Genomic DNA, 17,663 nt, shown 5'->3' on the forward strand with positions numbered 1-17,663 from the left:
TTCAGGATTGTTTTTCCATCCTCAGCTGAGAACATTTTGATCTGGTCACTAGACAACAAAGATTTGTCCCTTCCATTGTGAAATCTAAGCAAGCTCATGCGAAGAGCTTTGTCACTAGTGGCATTTACCACACCTGTCAGAAACATGAAGTGTGTACTCTAAAGAAAAATTCATCCAAGTTCACAGTCCCTGACTGTTGTGTAAAATATGACTATGGCAGCAGTAGATTGATGGTCAGCGTATGTAGTACATATCTGCAAAGAACTAACCGTGAAATCATGAAGCTGGTGAATCTGTATGATCAGCTAAATGACTTGTCATGACTGATCAAATTAAATTTAAGAAGCCAGTCATACTCTGAGATCTACATGAAGTTCATCTGGGTGCTTCCAGGGTCTTCAGCTGCTCATCAAAGCTTTGTGTTTATGCTTGTTGTCGTTGGACTGTTTTCCTGGTGAGAGTTCTTGTAAAAAACAGTCCCCTGAGGACTGCACGGATAGCTGCTTGCTGCTGAGATCTTTCAGTTGTTTTGAATAGTGAGAAAGAAGAAAAAATCAGTGTTGTGGTGCAATTTGGAAATGGCCTACATCCTACAGTCCAAACCCTGGTCTGATGAGACTTTCCTCTGTTGTTCAGGTTATGTACCAGGTGGAAGGATTTGTTGACAAAAATAATGATCTTCTGTACCGGGACCTCTCCCAGGCTATGTGGAAGGCCAGTCACTCTCTTATCAAAGCATTGTTCCCTGAAGGTAACCCTGCCAAGATCAATCTCAAGAGACCACCAACAGCAGGCTCACAGTTCAAGGCTTCAGTTGCTACCTTGATGAAAAATCTCCAGACAAAAAATCCAAACTACATTAGGTAAATGACCCTGTGGTGAATTTGGTGGATTCGTATTTGGCTTAGTTAAATGATATTTCGGTACTCAAGAATAAGTCTATTGAAACCTACAGTTTAAATTTACAATGGTAGCTGTTCACTTGCAGGGCTGCGATCCAGTGTCATTGTTCATTTCCTTTTCCAGGTGCATCAAACCCAATGACAAAAAGGCTGCACACATTTTCAACGATGCCCTGGTATGCCACCAGATCCGCTACCTCGGTCTTCTGGAGAATGTCCGGGTTAGAAGGGCAGGGTATGCATTCAGGCAGGCATACGAGCCATGTCTGGAAAGATACAAAATGCTGTGCAAGCAGACGTGGCCCCACTGGAGAGGTCCAGCCAGGTAGGAAAACTGCAGTTTTCTCAACTCTCCCATTTCAGTGAATAAAATTATTGTCTTCCATACATTTGGATGTTTTTTTCTTCAAAAACAAATATAATTATTTCTTATTTAATGAAAATTCAAGTATTTTAATAATAAATTGGCAAGTAAGCTGATACAGCTGAAGAGTTTTACTTGGTTCATTCCCTTAGAATCGTTTTGGGCTTTGCGTGAGTTCTTTCATTGAAAAACCTACACTTTTCAGTGGTCTAAAAATTACTGTTGTTCAAAATCATTACAGAAGTAAGAGAGAAAAAAAATAGGCCATTGCTGATGCTGCTAAATGAAAATTGCTCCTTTTTCATCAAATGATTGGGAATCTTTACTGTGATTATTCTTGCCTTTAGCTAAATAAACAGCAAGTAAGTGAGTTGTGTTTTCAATCTGCTTATGTCAAGCAATATTTAAGAATTTAAAGTAAGCTTTCATATATTTTTCAGAAATTAATCTGTGAATATTTAAACTAAGAAGTTTTAGAGCTGGGGGTTGTGTTTGTTAAGCTCATTTACTTCTTACTAGGGCTGGTGTAGAGGTACTGTTTAATGAATTGGAAATCCCCGAAGAAGAATTTTCATTTGGTAGATCAAAGATATTCATCCGCAACCCAAGAACGGTAAGTGAAAAATGTCTTCCTCCACAAAATCAAGATACCTTTTCTGAGGATAGCCTGCTATGGACTGCATAATTCGCTGGCTTGTTCCTACCGATTTTTCTAGATATAATGGTTTGAAATATTGGTGGAGAATATAACATAAAAAAAGACTAACTGTTTGATGTTAGACCTGTTAAAACTGGGATGAATTAACACTGATGAAGACTGAAGGAGAGTCAAGTCTCTACAATAGCTGTCAGCCTGAGTTTAATCTAATTTTCACATGCTAACTTACAGCAACATATCTTTCACAAACCTATTGATGTATCTGCTGGTATCACAGGAGGTAAATAAACCAAAAGGTGTCTAAAGAGGGGACGTGACTAAAGGAGAGATTTTGCTTAGAATAACTGTACTTACAGGTTTTTTTGTTCTTTACTTGCCTTCTGTTTTTCTTCCAATGTCAAACAAAACCCTAAAAAACTCACCCAGCTCTTCAAACTAGAAGATCTGAGAAAGCAGCGGTTGGAAGACTTGGCAACTCTCATAGAGAAGATTTACAGAGGTTGGAAGTGCCGCACACGCTTCTTGTTAATGAAAAAAAGCCAGATTGTGATTGCTGCCTGGTTCAGGAGATACTCAGTAAGATATTATCCTTACTAAATTAGTGGCAGGGGTAAGGGAAGCATATCTTTTTATTGTTTAGTGAGTTTTCATATCTTCCTTCTTATGTATGGAAAAGTGTAGAAAGAATCCAGTTTTATACTAGTATTTAAATACTAAAAATGTGCATTAAAGAAAATTTAAATGTTTTGTGTTTTTGCTTAAATAATTGAAAAGCTCTTTCAAGTCCTTTATCTCTGAGAGCAGGATTTTGTGGCCCAGCATTTTTTATTCAGCTGAACCAAATGCTGTGCCACTCTCAAAGCATACAGCTAATGTGTAATGTTTGGTAATACACATGTGTGAATCTGTGGAATTCAGTCATTCTTAAGGCTTTTTGTATTTTTGCCTTATTTGGAACCTTTGTATTTGAGGCTCAAGAATGCTCCCTGGGAGGATCCCAGGGATTTATTTTAATTATAGCCCATAAGAATCATAGTTCAGTAGTTCTTACTGATATAGTTATCAGACAGTTTCTGATCTTTTTGTAGGCTGGCTCTTCCATGCCATTACAAGCTGTCTTTTCTTTAGTTAGTGAATAGCATTTACTTATGTGAGACAACAGATTGATTGTTGTCAAGTTTTAAAGTCTCAGATGTCTCAGGTGCATATTAGAAACCTTGATAAAATATTGCATGAAATAGGGAGAAAACATCTTAAAATGAAAGTTGCAGAACTGACAATTGCTCATTTCATCTGACAAGCACTTTCATTTGTCATCCTGAAAGCCATTTGTGTTTGGTTCAATTATCTCAGATAATGAGAGCAAAATATGGGTTATTACAAAAAAAGTGTAGTTATTTACATCTGAGAAGAAATGCTTTTACACTGTAAAACTCTTCTCTGTGAATTTTTGTGATTGAATGCACTGTTTCTACAAGCAACATCAGTACAAAATAGCATTGTGGCCATGCGTCTGATTTGAGATCTCATGATCTTAAATGAACGGAAAATGTGGTTGCCGTACGTGATCAAGTCCACGACATTCTTGATTGCTTAGCTGTAGGCCCTTGCTGAGTCTTATGAGTCTTTCTAGCTCACTCATAGAGACGCTCCCTGCTATTGAATGGGCTGAGCATGAAGCCCAGAAGCTTTATTGCAAAGCCAACTGTTATTCACTGTTATAGCCTACTGGAGAACTGAGTATTTTTAGTAGGAAAACACTTGGTGCACTTGGATAATATCCCAACGTGTCATACAGGAGTACGTTTGGTTTTGTTTGTTTGTTTTGTTTTTTCCTAAGATAATAGAAACAGCATAAATCTTGTGAAAAGGCAGTGAAAAGCTTAGCCAACAAATTGGAGCATTTCTGAGTTTGTATGGTGCCCTACTGGGGGGAAAGACAAATAAAGCTGTTACTGTTAGTATTTAATCCATGTAACTTTTGTGCTGCTGACTATGAACTGTTTCTGTAAACAGAGAATGGCATTGTCCATGTAGCATTGTTGGTGGGTTTTGTTTCCTCTCGAGTTAAACAGACAATCTGTGCTTTGATCTGCTTGTTCAGAAATTGTTCGTATTTAACATTTATTACTTCTATCCCTAATGATATTTTCAGGCGTTGGTAATGCAATATTCTAAGCATCATATATTCCTTTTTAATATAGCAACAAAAGAAGTATCAGAAGATAAAGAGTTCAGCTATTATAGTGCAGTCGTACATCAGAGGGTGGAAGGTAAGTTTCCTCTTGTTATGGCTGTGCCTGAGTTACAGAGTGGGAAAGAAAACACAGTTCAAGTGTACCGAGCCTCCCGCCTTCTTGGCATGAGTTTCTGTCGCTGAAAGCAAGTTTAAATAAAGAGTCTGGATCACCTGAGCAGTACATTGCTTGGGTTCAGTCTTCACTTCTCCTCTTTATGCTAAGAGGAGGGGTGAAAGCATGTCATCCTTGCCTTGCGCAAGTGCCTTGTCATTGCTTGCTTGTCCTCAGCCTCAGTTTGTGGCAACTTTGCATCTTCTCTGAGAGGTTTGTACTTTGCAAAGGGAGAATCCTGCAACCAGGATTCTTAAGCCAGAGTTAAGGAGTGATGCAGTAGTAAGAGGTAAAAATGAGGTTAACTGTTCCTGTGAAAGCACTCACAGTGTTTAAATCTGTTCAGCATCAGAAAAAAATGTCTCTGGGCTCCTGTGTTCTCTTATTAACCTTTCTCCATCCCACAAGCCGCAACTTTCTTCTCTGTTTAGGAAGAAGAGAGCTGCCTTTGATTCTGGAGTCAGTTCCCTTCCTATTGGACAGGGAAGGGGCTGCAGTTACTACCTATAGGTGTCAAAAGCCCTCTTCTGCCCAGCAGACTTTAAACTCTGTCAGCAATACACTAGCATAATTTGGTTTTATTATTTCTCTTGAGTTATACTCCATCTTCTTCTTTTTTAAAAAATATGAGTTAGAAGTATTCTGACAGCCTAAATGTTGTCATGCTGTCTTTTCCCTTGGATGTTATTTGAGGAAAACTCAGTTGAATCATCATCTCATCTTGAATTGTGGTTTTTTTTTTCATTTGTGAATGGAGAACATAATGTTTGGTGGTAACAGTGCTGGGGATAAAAGCCTGGTTTGACAGCAGCCTTAAGTGTCGCCTGCAACCATGCAATTTACTTGTGATTTATTGCCTATTGGGATAAGCAATTTATTGCTAAAGGGATAAGTCATATCCTGTGAGGAGGAAAAGTATCGTTGCCATTGTGCAGATAATCATAGAGAGATCTAGGGTCATGCTAAATTTTATTTTCAATTGTTTACAGGCTCGGAAACTTCTTCGGGAGCTTAAGCACCAGAAGCGTTGCAATGAGGCTGCCACAATAATTGCCGCTTACTGGCACGGTACCCAGGTGAGAAAGCAGTAACAAATTCTGCACCTAACTGTCTCTATAGAATGAGGAAGGCCCTTAAGAGTAAAGCTAGCTGGAACTATTTTCAGTGGCTTAAACTACTGATTTTTTTTTTTCCTCTTTGCTGCTGATGTGTTTTAGCTGGTGCAGCCTGGGAAGCTGGGACACGCTTTAATATTTGCTCTTTGTGGTAACTGGTTTCTTTTTCTTTCTCTCACCGTTGGGAACTGGCAGTAACCTTTTCTTCCCTAAGCTTTTCTGTATCCCATTTTCAAACACATCACAGGCACGAAGGGAACTGAGACGACTGAAGGAGGAGGCTAGAAATAAACATGCTATTGCTGTTATTTGGGCTTACTGGCTTGGATATAAGGTACTTCATGCACATGTCACGTGCCCCCCTTCATTACCCAACGATATCAACAATTAATCAGTAGTAAACAGTGACAATTAATAACTAATATGATTGACTTAAAAATAATAGAGCATGATCATTGGTTCCCTCCATTTCCATTCATGCCATTCTTAAATCTGAGAGCATTCTGTATACCAGTGTTTTGTAGAGTAGGAAATACCTTGCATGGCAGCCAAGTAGTGATTTGCACTAACAAGCCATTAGACCAGATTAAAAATGACTACAGCATTCTCAAATTAGGAAATGCATTTAACTACTTGTGAATGTGCAAAGCATGGTTTGTGGTGGGGAGAGAAGGTTGTGGTTTTTCAGTGTTTTTTCCCTCCCCTAACAAGTGCTTTCAGTGACACTGTCCTAGAGATCTAATAGAGATCTTCATCAGGCTGTATATTCTGCACCCTGAGCAGTCTTCATTTACAAGTTCAAGCCAACGCTATTCATTTTACTAAATACTCATTTTAATTGGTTTATTTCATTCTCTGGTTGTGATTTGAACCAGTAAGAAAATTTTAGCAGCTGCAATTAAAGCACGGCTTCATGACCTGGTCTTTTAGCAGAAAATGGTGTTAGTTTGCAATTCTAAACTTACAGCCCTAGAAAAATCCCAGGAATTCCAGCATCAGCTGTTTGTTTTCAGAAGCAAAGTCCCACTGAAAGATTCTTGCTAATCCCCAGCCTGCAGTTGTGGGTTTTGTGAACATTTGAAATGCTGTTCACTGGAGGTCAAAATTTTATTGGTTTCAGTTACTCAAATCTTATTTGAAAATTATATTCTGTTAATTCATTAAGTGTAAAACATCTTCCAGTTATTATTTAGGATGGAGTGGGAAGTGTGGTCTCATCACCTTGCCAACAAGATGTAGAAATGTGCTCACGTCACATCTGAAGTAAAATGCAGAGTTTAACTTTTGCTATTTGGATATAAAGCTGTTTTATTTGTAATGGAATGGCAGCACTGTGAGTCAAAGCAAACATGTACAGTTTCCCTCACTGCAGAGAGACTATGCACCTAGCCTGATATTGTAGTTGGCTACAAAAGTTGACAGTTTCCTCTACGTTTACTTAAATGCAACACATTGGTAGTTTATTTTTATCCATAGTTCCTTTCATCAGAAAAAGATCGATCACTACTGCGCAGGTGATGTTTACTTTCCTGCATTTAAGATGTTCTTTGGAGTTAAAAAGGACAAGATCAGAAATTGATGCAGTAGTAGTAATTGTGTTAGAGCTCATCATTTAAATAGTTAGAAGATTTCGATAAGAAGATAGTAAGTTATCTTCAGGAATCACTTGCTTTTAAAGAAAAGCTTAGACCTCAAGTGCTCGGTTTCCTTCCTTTTCACTAGGCAGTCAACTATCTAACTTTGCAGAATCCTTGCTTTTCCAATACAGTATACATTACTGAATGAAGAAGCTTTCATTCCATTCAAATGAGCAAAAGCATTTTAATGTGCACGTACATCACATGGAAAGTACCCTTTCTAGTCCCATCACAGGCATAAGCTGGACCTGCAGCTGCACAAGTCCATTTGACAGCATACAGCTTGACAACGTTGGCAGAGCTGCTGTGCCTCTCTGATGTTTAACATTGGAACTCTCCGTTCCATTTACTTTTATAATCAGATACCGAGTAGCAGAGGTTTGGGTATCCTCTAAAGTACAAGATTCTGTTAAATTGCCCGTATATGACCTTGTGTTCAGAATGCTTTGCAAATTGCATTCCTAAAATGAGAATTATTGAGGAATCGTAGGTGAGTGCCTATTTCTTTGCATCCAGGAAGGCACTATGTTTGGGAGGCTTACATCTTCATTCTATAGAGGAAGGAATAATTTACCAAGCTAAAGAATTTTTTTTTTTTTAAGAACACAAAAATCAAAATCACCTCCAGAATAAAAGCCCTTAGTGCAATGCCCGTCATTATCATCACACACAATTTCAGTGTTATGCTCCAGCACTTTCCAGTGGAAGAGAGATTTCAGTTTTGGTTTCCATAGATGACATTCCGATCACACGGTACTTACTGTTGATGGCAAGGGTGTGCACGTAGGATGAGAAGGAAACATTGGCAGCAAATAAGAGGACAGATAAAATTCTCATCTGTAAAATAAAAGTTCAAATTGAGGCTTTTTTGACCTCATATGTGGTTTAGCACCAATTCACACCAACAAATGAGGTTTTCGAGGTTAAACACTGTTCTTCCATCTCTCTGTATCTTGATTGTAAGTTGGCTGTTCTGTTTGGGAGAAACCTTTCCTGGTCATTGTGCTGTCTGCGTCGGGCTGTCTCTTTGTTCACTATCTAAACCTTTTAGGCTCGAAGGGAATTGAAACGCTTGAAGGAGGAGGCTAGGCGTAAGCATGCTGTTGCAGTCATTTGGGCTTACTGGCTTGGACTGAAGGTACTTCCTCAAACACTCCCTTCTGCCTACATGAACTCGTTACAGCGTGGCACCTTACTAACACTTAAACCAGTGGGTATGGGGGATTGCTAGTAAGGATGTTCTTGCACAAAATTATATTGCTTAACTTTTTCACTGACTTTACAGCAAAATTCATAAGCTGAATGTGCCTCATTCATACTAAAGGGACTCCAGTATCACTGTAGACTCATGAACATGACCTGTGTTGGCAGAGGTCCTGTCTGGACGGATTACAAGCATGTATTTTCTTCTTGTGACCTCTGCTTGTTTGAATGGAGACAGAGAGGAACTGCCTGACTCTCACCGCTGCTCACGTCACACTGCTGAGCCCATGGCTGATTCCATTGAGCATGACATTGCATGCGGTCACCTGTGGCTGGTGGCAGCTGTGACCTCCCAGCAGAGCTATGATGCACAATAGACTTTTGTTGTCTGTCCCTTGCTTTCAAGGACTGGTTGGCAAAAGAAAACACATCTGTAATCTGGAAAAATGTATTTCTGCTCTGTAAATAGACTACGAAAATGGCAGCTTGTGATATTTCAGGTCTGTGCCCAAATGATTTACATGACATGGTTCTGCTCATTGTAGATTTTCGAACGTGCTTTCACAGATGCAGTCCTGAAGAACTGCAGAAATCTAAATCATTGTTTGGCTTGGGTGCCACCTTGGCTAAGGGGATACTGTGGGCTACAGAAGGCTGAAACAACTCGATAATGAGAAGTCCAGCTCCCATGTTCTCAAATTTATTTTAACAATGATGAAAGGGGGGCAAATACTTAGGAAACTTTTAAAATCACATATAATATGGGCATGCTATGCATATAAAAATTACGTTACAATATATACATGGAAAGCAGAGCTAGAAATACAAAGGAGCCATTTTAAGAAGTCATTTTACAGATCAGAATTGCACATTAAGTACTACTGCCAAAGTGGGTCTGTTTTTGTCATTTTAAAATGAGGATACGTCCCTCCTGAGAACTCAGAGGCTGTTGCATATCAAACAGCAGCATTTGAATGAAAACTGATGAATCCAAAACCTTTAAGGCACGTCTGTCATGTGGTTTTCCAGTGTATTTTTAAATGGTGTAAGTGGCATGTCTGCCTCACCTGAAATACGCAGGGTTTTCTGAACAAGAACCCACTTTGTAGTTCCAGTTCACCACTGTTACCACAGGCAATTCTCTTCTGTCCTATGTTGTAGAAGTTTCACCCAAAATACACATAAGTGAAGAATTAAGGTTAATACAAGTGATCAAGATTAAGCCAGTAATTCTTGAGGTGGTTTTTTTGCTTGCTTGTTTTTTTGTTTGTTTTTTTTTTTTTTGTATAATAAGTAGATTTTAATAGCATCTGTGGTGCTTTCAAGCTTTCTGGAGGTAGGCTTTGCTGGAACGCTTGCATTGGTCAGTGCTTGCTTTGCAGCCTCCCTGCAGTGCCAATAGGCTCTGTGGGTGTTTATCAAGTCCCCACGTTCCAAATTAATTTGCACACCTTGCAGCTCACAAAGGAGAATATAAAGCACCATTATTAAAGGGAGTCTCTGAGAAGAGTGAGATTTGGGGTGATTACGGCTGGAGTGGTTTTGAGTGTGTCAGTTTCTATCACTGTGTAATAAATAGAATCATAGAATCACCAAGGTTGGAAAAGACCTCAAGGTCATCCATTCCAACCATCCACCTACCACCAGTGTTTCACCATTAAGCCGTGTCCCTTAGTACCGTATCTATACGTTTCCTGACTACAAGAGGGGGTGTGCAGCAGTGTTAGAGCACTAAACCTTACAGAAAATCAGTGAATAACAGCTCTAATGATTTTTCTTATGAAGGGAGCCTCCTAACCTCTCTGGGCAGCCTGTGCCTCACCACTCTCAGTAAAGAACTTCCCCCAGTATCTAAATCTTCCCTCCTTTAGTTTAAAACCATTGCCCCTTGTCCTGACACTATCTACCTGTGCAAAATGTTGGTTTCCCTCATGTTTATAAACTCCCTTTAAATATTGGAAGGCCACAGTAAGGCCTCCGTGCAGCCATCTCTTTTCGATCTCACTTTATTTTTTGGTTGCAGTGAATTCAACAACACATGGCAGGTTCGCTAAAACCGCTAAATTTGCTCTGGGGTAAATTATGCAAAACCACGATGTTTTCTCTGGTTTTTGCTCCAAACTTTTAACAGGTGTGTTCCAGGCTGCTCCAAAGTTGGAGGAAGGCCGGTGGATGTTTCATTTCTGATGTGAGCATGGGCTTCCCATTCATCTCCAGGCCGGCTGTGCTCAGTCTCACATTGGGTTAAAAAACTCTGTGTTTTAGGAATCTTGAAAGAGAAAAATCATCAAGAAATGTTCATCAGTTAACAGTGTAATTAACATGAGTGTGGCATCTCTTCCGGCACAGTAGCACAATGTGTATCACCAATTGTGCCTTACTTTTTTTCAGTCCAACTTTATGAAAAAACCCATGAAAATAGTCAGAATTCTGTGAATTCAACAGTATTTGGAGTGTTGTGCCTTTTCAGAGGAAGATAGTTAAAATTCTCTGTCACACTTGCAGATGACTGTACTGAAGTCATCTGAGGTAACTTTCTGACCTGGTTCATACATTTTAAGTATATCCACTTAGTGTTTGCATTTCAGGGAACACTTTGCATGTTTGTCTGCTTTCTGACTGTTTTCTGCCATCAAGATTTATAAGAGTACCAGTGAAAACAAATTCATTCTTTGTACTCACTTTGAGGGGTTTGTTTAACTTTTCAGGTCCGTAGAGAGTACAGGAAATTCTTCAGAGCCAATGCTGGAAGAAAAATTTATGAATTTACCCTTCAGAGACTTGTATGTATATATTCATACAAAGCATATGTTAATTTTTGTGTATTTTCCTGCAAAAATAACAGTTGTTTTGAAGCCTTGGTGGTCTTTGTAAGGAAATGTCCATGCTAAGCAAATGGAAAATTGATAAATGTTCTGATGTTGTTGAGAAAGAATAATAGTAATACTGTTTTGAAGGTGTGGGAGTGGCACTAACTAAGCATTTGTCACACTCATGACATCTAAATCTGCATTTTCCAATATGGCCAGCTTTTTAAATTCTGTGTTGATGTTTATTAAAGCTGAGAGTTGCAGTTTGGTAACGGTGCTTTTAATCACACAGCATCTGCTTTGCCATACTTATTTCAGTAACTCTGGTATTTGAACATTAATAAAACATCTTGCTTCAATTTTATCGCAGATCCAGAAATACTTCTTGGAAATGAAGAATAAGATGCCTTCTTTATCACCAATAGATAAAAACTGGCCAGCGAGACCTTACCTTTTCTTGGATTCAACTCACAAGGAACTAAAGAGGATTTTCCATTTGTGGAGGGTAGGGCATGTTCTGGTCCAGTCTATACAGAAATTCACTGTATGATTGTCAGCAGATTTGTTTCCTTCCTGAACAGCCTATTTTTAGGAAGCATTTCTTCCCACTCCAGCCAGGATGATTTTCTTTCTTTGGAAGATCATTGTCTTTGGCCTTCAAGGAGTATAACTATCCTGCCTATTTCTTCCTGGGGCTAGGGAAAGAGGATTGCTTCCTGCCATTGGCTTTTAATTAAAAAATAATATTAAAGCCACATGCCTGTTGCCTGTTAATTGGTAGCCTATAGTCCTTGTGTCTGTGGCCAGGGCTGGGACTAGCTCTCAGCCCAACACTGGAGGTACTTAGAGGAATTTCTTACTTATGAGCTGAGGTTAGCTGAAATTTGTTTTGGATCTTTGAATGGAGAGAACAGTGAGAATCAACATAAGTGCTGATGAGACATTTTACTGAGCTTGTGGGCTCTGTTTTCTGTGCATTACTAAGGAACCATTTTCACTTTTGAACCTGCAGAAGTTATCCTCTCAGCTATGTTTTGTTCTTTCTGTCTACTTACGTAAGTATCCCAAATTGTGCAACTGCATGTTCTGTGAACCCTTTTAATGCAGCATTCCAGTCATGTTGTGCTTAAATGAGATGTTGTAGAGATTCTTTTTGGTGTAATTGAGAGGAATGTAGAACGGGTGAGGAGGAAAACACCTCCGCAGCTTGTTACCGCACTAGTGCCATGTAGAATGGAGCTGAGTCACCTCAAAAGCATACAAAGAATGTACATCTTGAGCAATAAGCAAACATTAGTCTGTGGTGCTGCTGCTTCAGGTCAGAATTGGAAGGATAATTTTTGTTTTGTTTGACACATCGTGTTTTGCAGTGTAAAAAGTACAGAGACCAGTTCACAGATCAGCAGAAGCTTATATATGAAGAAAAACTGGAAGCAAGTGAACTTTTCAAGGACAAGAAGGCTTTATATCCAGCGAGGTAATTACCTACTCCACAGCTTTTCGTGTATGATAAATTCAATATCCTTACATAGATTTAGGATGCTGTGCATGATTTTGCTTTTTGTCTTAGGCAGGAAAGAGCTTTTCCTAGTTTCACAATAATGTTTTACTGTAGGGGCTGCTGAGCAATCATGGCTCCATCGTTTACTTCACTGACCTCAGTTTGCCTCTAGGTTAGCTTGCCTGTTGCTGCAGCTTCTCATCCTATGATACTGATCACTTCTTTCCCAAAACCATGACGTTTTGTTGCTCTGACCCCCCCCTGACCTGCTTGCACAGTAACAATTTGGAGAATTTGTAGAAAGGAATAACTCATCCTTTCCCCTAGTTTCCATCGCATTGGTTCCTGCAGCCCATAAGTGCCAAGCCAACTGAAAGGCTGTAAGTGACCACGTTACTCCTAGATGAGGCGTGCCAGGGACTGCTCTTATCTTCAAAATTAGTACCATCAGCGTAATGCTCGGATGTGAAGACTGGGGAATTTAAGTTATATGCATTGGCACGTATGTATTTTTTTCTGAAAGGAGAATTTTCTAAAAAGTGCTTAAGCATTTATTTAAATTTTAGATTCTTTTTTACTTTTTTTTTTATTAGAAACTATTAAAAAATGTGAAATGTCTCTACAAGTTTTTTGATTTCTCAGATTATCGAGTACCTAGGATCTGCTAACTTCTTGTCATTGGTGTCCACACAGCTAACATTGCTCAGGAAAGTGCAGCAGTATCTGATTTTACTTAAGCAATGTGCATGTTTTCTGTATGCAATAAAATGACAAAATAGAGGTTGGACGTCTTTGAAAGAAATTGATTTGAACTTTTTAAGTAAGTATGAGCTGAGAAATAATGTTTTCATTGAAAACAAAGGCATCATCCATCTTGAAAGAGATTTCTTTTGTATGCCACAGTTTGAAGATAGAGGAGCAAAGTACTGTTAAATGAGGCAGAGCCAGGATCTAGCAGCAGTTGATGGGGCCAATTCCATGCATGGAGAGGCTCTGCTTCAATATTTGTGCATTTTATTGGTTTGTTTTCTTCATTTTTTTACTGAGACATTTCCTTTATTTCCTGTAATAGGCTCAGTTTCTTGCCTTCAGCAGATCACTTATTTAAAGGCTGTGTATGTCAGCTTGTGGTTTGCATGTTAATTTGCCTTGTGATCCCTTTTTATGCTGTTGGGAAAAGAGAAAGGTGCTGCCCCTGGACTTTTTGTTTGCCATGGGTCAGTACATGTCTGATCAGTGTGGGAAGGAAGGGATTTTGTGTCACCATTTGGTACTTACACACAGAAAAGACCAAGGCTGAACAGTAAAATATTTTGCAGCATATGTAGCTGAGTGATCTCTATCCAAGTGGTAAATGTGATAGAGAGTAACTGTTAATTCGTCACTTGATCAGGGACAAAATCTACAGGGAACCTATGGTTTCGGTGACTATGGTTTCATAGTGCTAATTAATAAAAACCAAAACAAGAGTGGAAAGTTAGAATGTGTTCCCCACTCCCCATCCCTTACTGATTTAGAAACATTTCCATCTCTTTTTCCCTTGTGAACTGTGTTCAGAGCTGATTAACTCCTGTTGAATTTTTTATTGGCCTAAGGGTGGAGGAAATTATTGTATAAAGTTTCTGACTTGTTGGAATGATAATGATTTGAAGAATGTGGCTAATTTTCTGCGTGTAGTGTAATTATTTAAGAGCAGAGTGGGACTTTGGTGATTACTAAAAATCCAGTGCCCTTCCTTTTCTCTCCCTGTGTGCTGGAGATGTGATTAGAAAAGGCAGTGCTTTTCCAGATAATGTAGCGTTTCCTTTTGGGCTCTCATCTTGGCAAAGCTTTGCATTTAGTACTTAGACTGTAATTTAATCAAAGTGATTAGTTAAAGTGACTTCTAAACAAAACAAGCAGCGACTGATAGGGGAGCTGTTGCTACACAGCCCTAAGGTAACGATGGGGTGAGCTGCAAGAACAGCGAATCTTGGCGAAGAGCAGCTACACATCTAACAAGCAGCAGCGAATCTTCAGGGGGAATTATTGTCTCTTTGAAATGCTGCAAAGAGGCAGACCCGCTGTTCTTTTGGAAGTTGAATTTGCTCTGTTTTCGCAAACAGACTGTTACTGGGAGATTTTACATCAAAACTGATTGCGTACACAAAGATGTACATGTGCCTGATACTGGTAACAATTTGGCCTGTTTAATTGGAATTGCTTCCAGAGCAGGAAAAGAAATATCCTACTTCTGTCTTCAGAGATGAATTTCTCATTCTTCACTGATGCTTTGCCGTTAATATATATGAGAGAGGGTGTCTAAAACACATACCATTGAGCACCCTTCTCGCCTTTTGTGGGGATTGTGTGCTGTGGGATGTAGCCACACTATGTGTAACTTCCCGAGTTGTTTCCAATGGATGTGGTATGCCTTCATGGCATGGATTTAATGCTAACACCTCTGCGCTGCATGAATGCTGGTGTGCCACCCCCAGTGTCTTGGGGAAGAGCTGCAGTTCCCAGCTCCACAGCAGCAGTGAGGACAAATAACATTGCATAAACAAACACTGTGATACGAACCCTATTTGCATTCAGCAATGTATTGCTCTAATTATTCTGTTACACAGTAACGTAGCATTCTGCCTTGTCATTGTTTCAAACAGGCAGAAATTGCAAGCAAAGGTTTCTGGGTTGCTTGGCTCTGGCTCTGGGTCTTTTGTTAATAATGAGGCGGCAAATGACTTTCCCTGGCAGGTGCCATATCCAAAATTAGGAAGCTTCCATCAGCGTTGTGTCACTGAAAGTGGTATTTGGAGCGCCTCCTGGTTCCATAGAACCTGGAGCAGTGCCTGTTTCGTGTCAGATTCGTGTTTAACTCTGATTCTCTTGGTTTTGCAGCGTTGGGCAGCCGTTCCAAGGGGCTTACCTGGAGATCAGCAAGAACCCCAAGTACAAAAAACTGAAGGATGCTGTGGATGAGAAAATCATTATTGCCGAAGTTGTGAATAAGATCAATAGAGCTAATGGGAAGGTAATAAAATAGTGTTGCTTTATCCAGAAAGGTATATTGCTTTTGTTGTAAATAAACTGACAAGGGAAATTTAATTTCCGTCATGTAATAGTATCAAGATGGGAAAAAAAAGAAAAAAAAACCCACAACTTTTTAAGGGCAACTCTTCAAATGTTGGATTTATGTAAATTTGTGATTCTCAATACCCACTGTACATTCACATCTAGATTACTAAAACCTTGTTTGGGCATATAGTTTTCAGTGGCTTTTCCAAGCAAAAATGACATCTTATCAACTGTTAACAGGCTATATTGGTTCAAAACTAAATGTAGCCTTTGTACTAAACTTTTCTGTTTGCGAGTTGAAGAAAATAAATATTTAGAAAATATTGTTCTCATTGAAATATTTGGAAAACTTATGTCTTTCAAGTCCCTGATGATCACATTTTAATATGTTTCAAAACCACAAATGGCAGGCTTTGCTAGCTGTGCCCACCTTCTGATTGATATCAAAAGCTTTTTGGAATTAAGAGGCAAGTTTATAATATCATTTCGATAAAGCTGTTAAATATGCAGGGTACTTTTTTTCTTTTCTGCCAAGACAGAACTGATTTTCCATTTAAATTACACTTATTAAAACAGGAAGCATTGTTCTCCCTTAGTAATTGTTGTCACTGTATCTGTCTAAATATTCCAACTAGTAGATCTCAGCTTCTAAGATGTGTATGTCATTTATGCATTTGTAGGAGTGAAATTAGGTTGTCTGTTGTTGATGACAAATTAATTTTTCAGTTTAGAACGGAGTAATTAAATGAAGACAATATCTTTCCTGAACTTGCACGGGAGATGGTGCTCAAAGTTAAAAATAATAATAATAATAATAATGAGCTGTGGTTCTATGTGCTTTAGACAGGAGTCTTAATGGCTAAGATTTTTTTCTTTAAAATTTTACAGGAGAAGAAACTATGTAATTTTATTATCATGATATTTTAGGATAGATTTACACCAAATGTAAGATGTCTTATTTGAAACTTTGATTTTAAGTACATTCTTCCAACGTATATTTTTGGATCTGTTGTATTTTTAAGGATTTATTTTTTACATGTTCAACTGTTCTCTGCATGAGAAATGAGGTTATTCTGATTTGCAGTTCCTGACTTTCATTTTCTGGTTTTTATAACTGTAAGCTAGTAATTAAAGAAACTGTTTATATCCAAGCATATGTGCCAAATGAGCTAAGCTTCTCAATCTATAATTAGACACACAAATAAATTTGACCTAATTTTAACTGATCTGCAGTTTTTGCTGAACATCAAATGTTCGTGTTTATTTACGTGGGCCAAACTTATTAACTCTATGAACGATTTGTAGTCTTAGTGGGTGCTCAGTAAAGCCTGATTCCCTCTTTGTGTAGATAGTGGTTTGCAATTTTGTATTTTCACAGGCTACGTCCAGGATTTTCTTATTAACCAAAAATAATGTTCTCCTTGCGGATCAAAAGTCGGGGAATATCAAGTCAGAGGTTCCGCTGGGAGATGTTACCAAAGTGTCCATGAGTTCCCAAAATGATGGCTTCTTTGCAGTGCACCTCAAGGAGGTTGGTTATTACTTCATCATATGGTAATACACGTTTGAAGTATAGCAATATAAAAATGGCTTACTGGTCGTCTTGTAGCATCTGCTCAAAGCAGTTAGCCTGCCAGTTGAGAGTGCTATTTTTTCACTTTGCCACATCTGCAAAAATGTTGATTTAAGACTCCTGGATCCAAGCGGGAACAGTTATTACATCCTGAATGATAATTTAATTGTGAACATTTTTCACTGTAGCCTCTTTTGGATTAGCATTTTCCTTTAATCTGCTTCTTATACCTAGTGACAATGTTTTCCTTTTTAGCTGCTTGTATAGTTCTTCCTAACACACCAGCAGAATAGTTCTCTCTTCTTTTTGTGATTCCAAGAAATTCACATTATGGCACAGCTCACTTGGTTACTCTGCTCCAGAGAACTTAGTTCAGTGCTATATTTGCTTCGCTGCGCTGTCAGCATTGCTCTGTTAAAATCATTAAGCTGGCATTTGTATTCTGGCTTAAATGGACTTGAGGAATGCTATATATAGTGTCTTTTCATACTG

The 17,663-nt window shown here is 38.8% G+C and overlaps 1 protein-coding gene across 8 annotated transcripts in view; it reads left to right on the forward strand.

Moving 5' to 3' along the window:
* The window catches only part of MYO1B (myosin IB), a 97,076-nt gene that overhangs the window by 73,770 nt on the left and 5,643 nt on the right, over window positions 1-17,663 (forward strand). For 4 of the 8 annotated variants that reach the window (XM_021398171.1, XM_021398166.1, XM_021398167.1 and 1 more), the window contains 13 exons: window positions 637-863; window positions 1,027-1,227; window positions 1,786-1,879; window positions 2,351-2,500; window positions 4,129-4,197; window positions 5,265-5,351; window positions 5,638-5,724; window positions 8,079-8,165; window positions 10,939-11,013; window positions 11,411-11,545; window positions 12,411-12,517; window positions 15,422-15,554; window positions 16,977-17,129. In XM_021398171.1, coding sequence (XP_021253846.1) covers window positions 637-863; window positions 1,027-1,227; window positions 1,786-1,879; window positions 2,351-2,500; window positions 4,129-4,197; window positions 5,265-5,351; window positions 5,638-5,724; window positions 8,079-8,165; window positions 10,939-11,013; window positions 11,411-11,545; window positions 12,411-12,517; window positions 15,422-15,554; window positions 16,977-17,129 — 1,605 coding nt within the window. The remainder of the gene's footprint in view (window positions 1-636; window positions 864-1,026; window positions 1,228-1,785; window positions 1,880-2,350; window positions 2,501-4,128; window positions 4,198-5,264; window positions 5,352-5,637; window positions 5,725-8,078; window positions 8,166-10,938; window positions 11,014-11,410; window positions 11,546-12,410; window positions 12,518-15,421; window positions 15,555-16,976; window positions 17,130-17,663) is intronic. The other 4 variants (XM_021398169.1, XM_021398170.1, XM_021398172.1 and 1 more) reach the window with 2 other exon arrangements.

This window comes from Numida meleagris, chromosome 5 (assembly GCF_002078875.1).
Source record: "Numida meleagris isolate 19003 breed g44 Domestic line chromosome 5, NumMel1.0, whole genome shotgun sequence".
In the NCBI taxonomy this organism is placed as follows: domain Eukaryota; kingdom Metazoa; phylum Chordata; class Aves; order Galliformes; family Numididae; genus Numida; species Numida meleagris.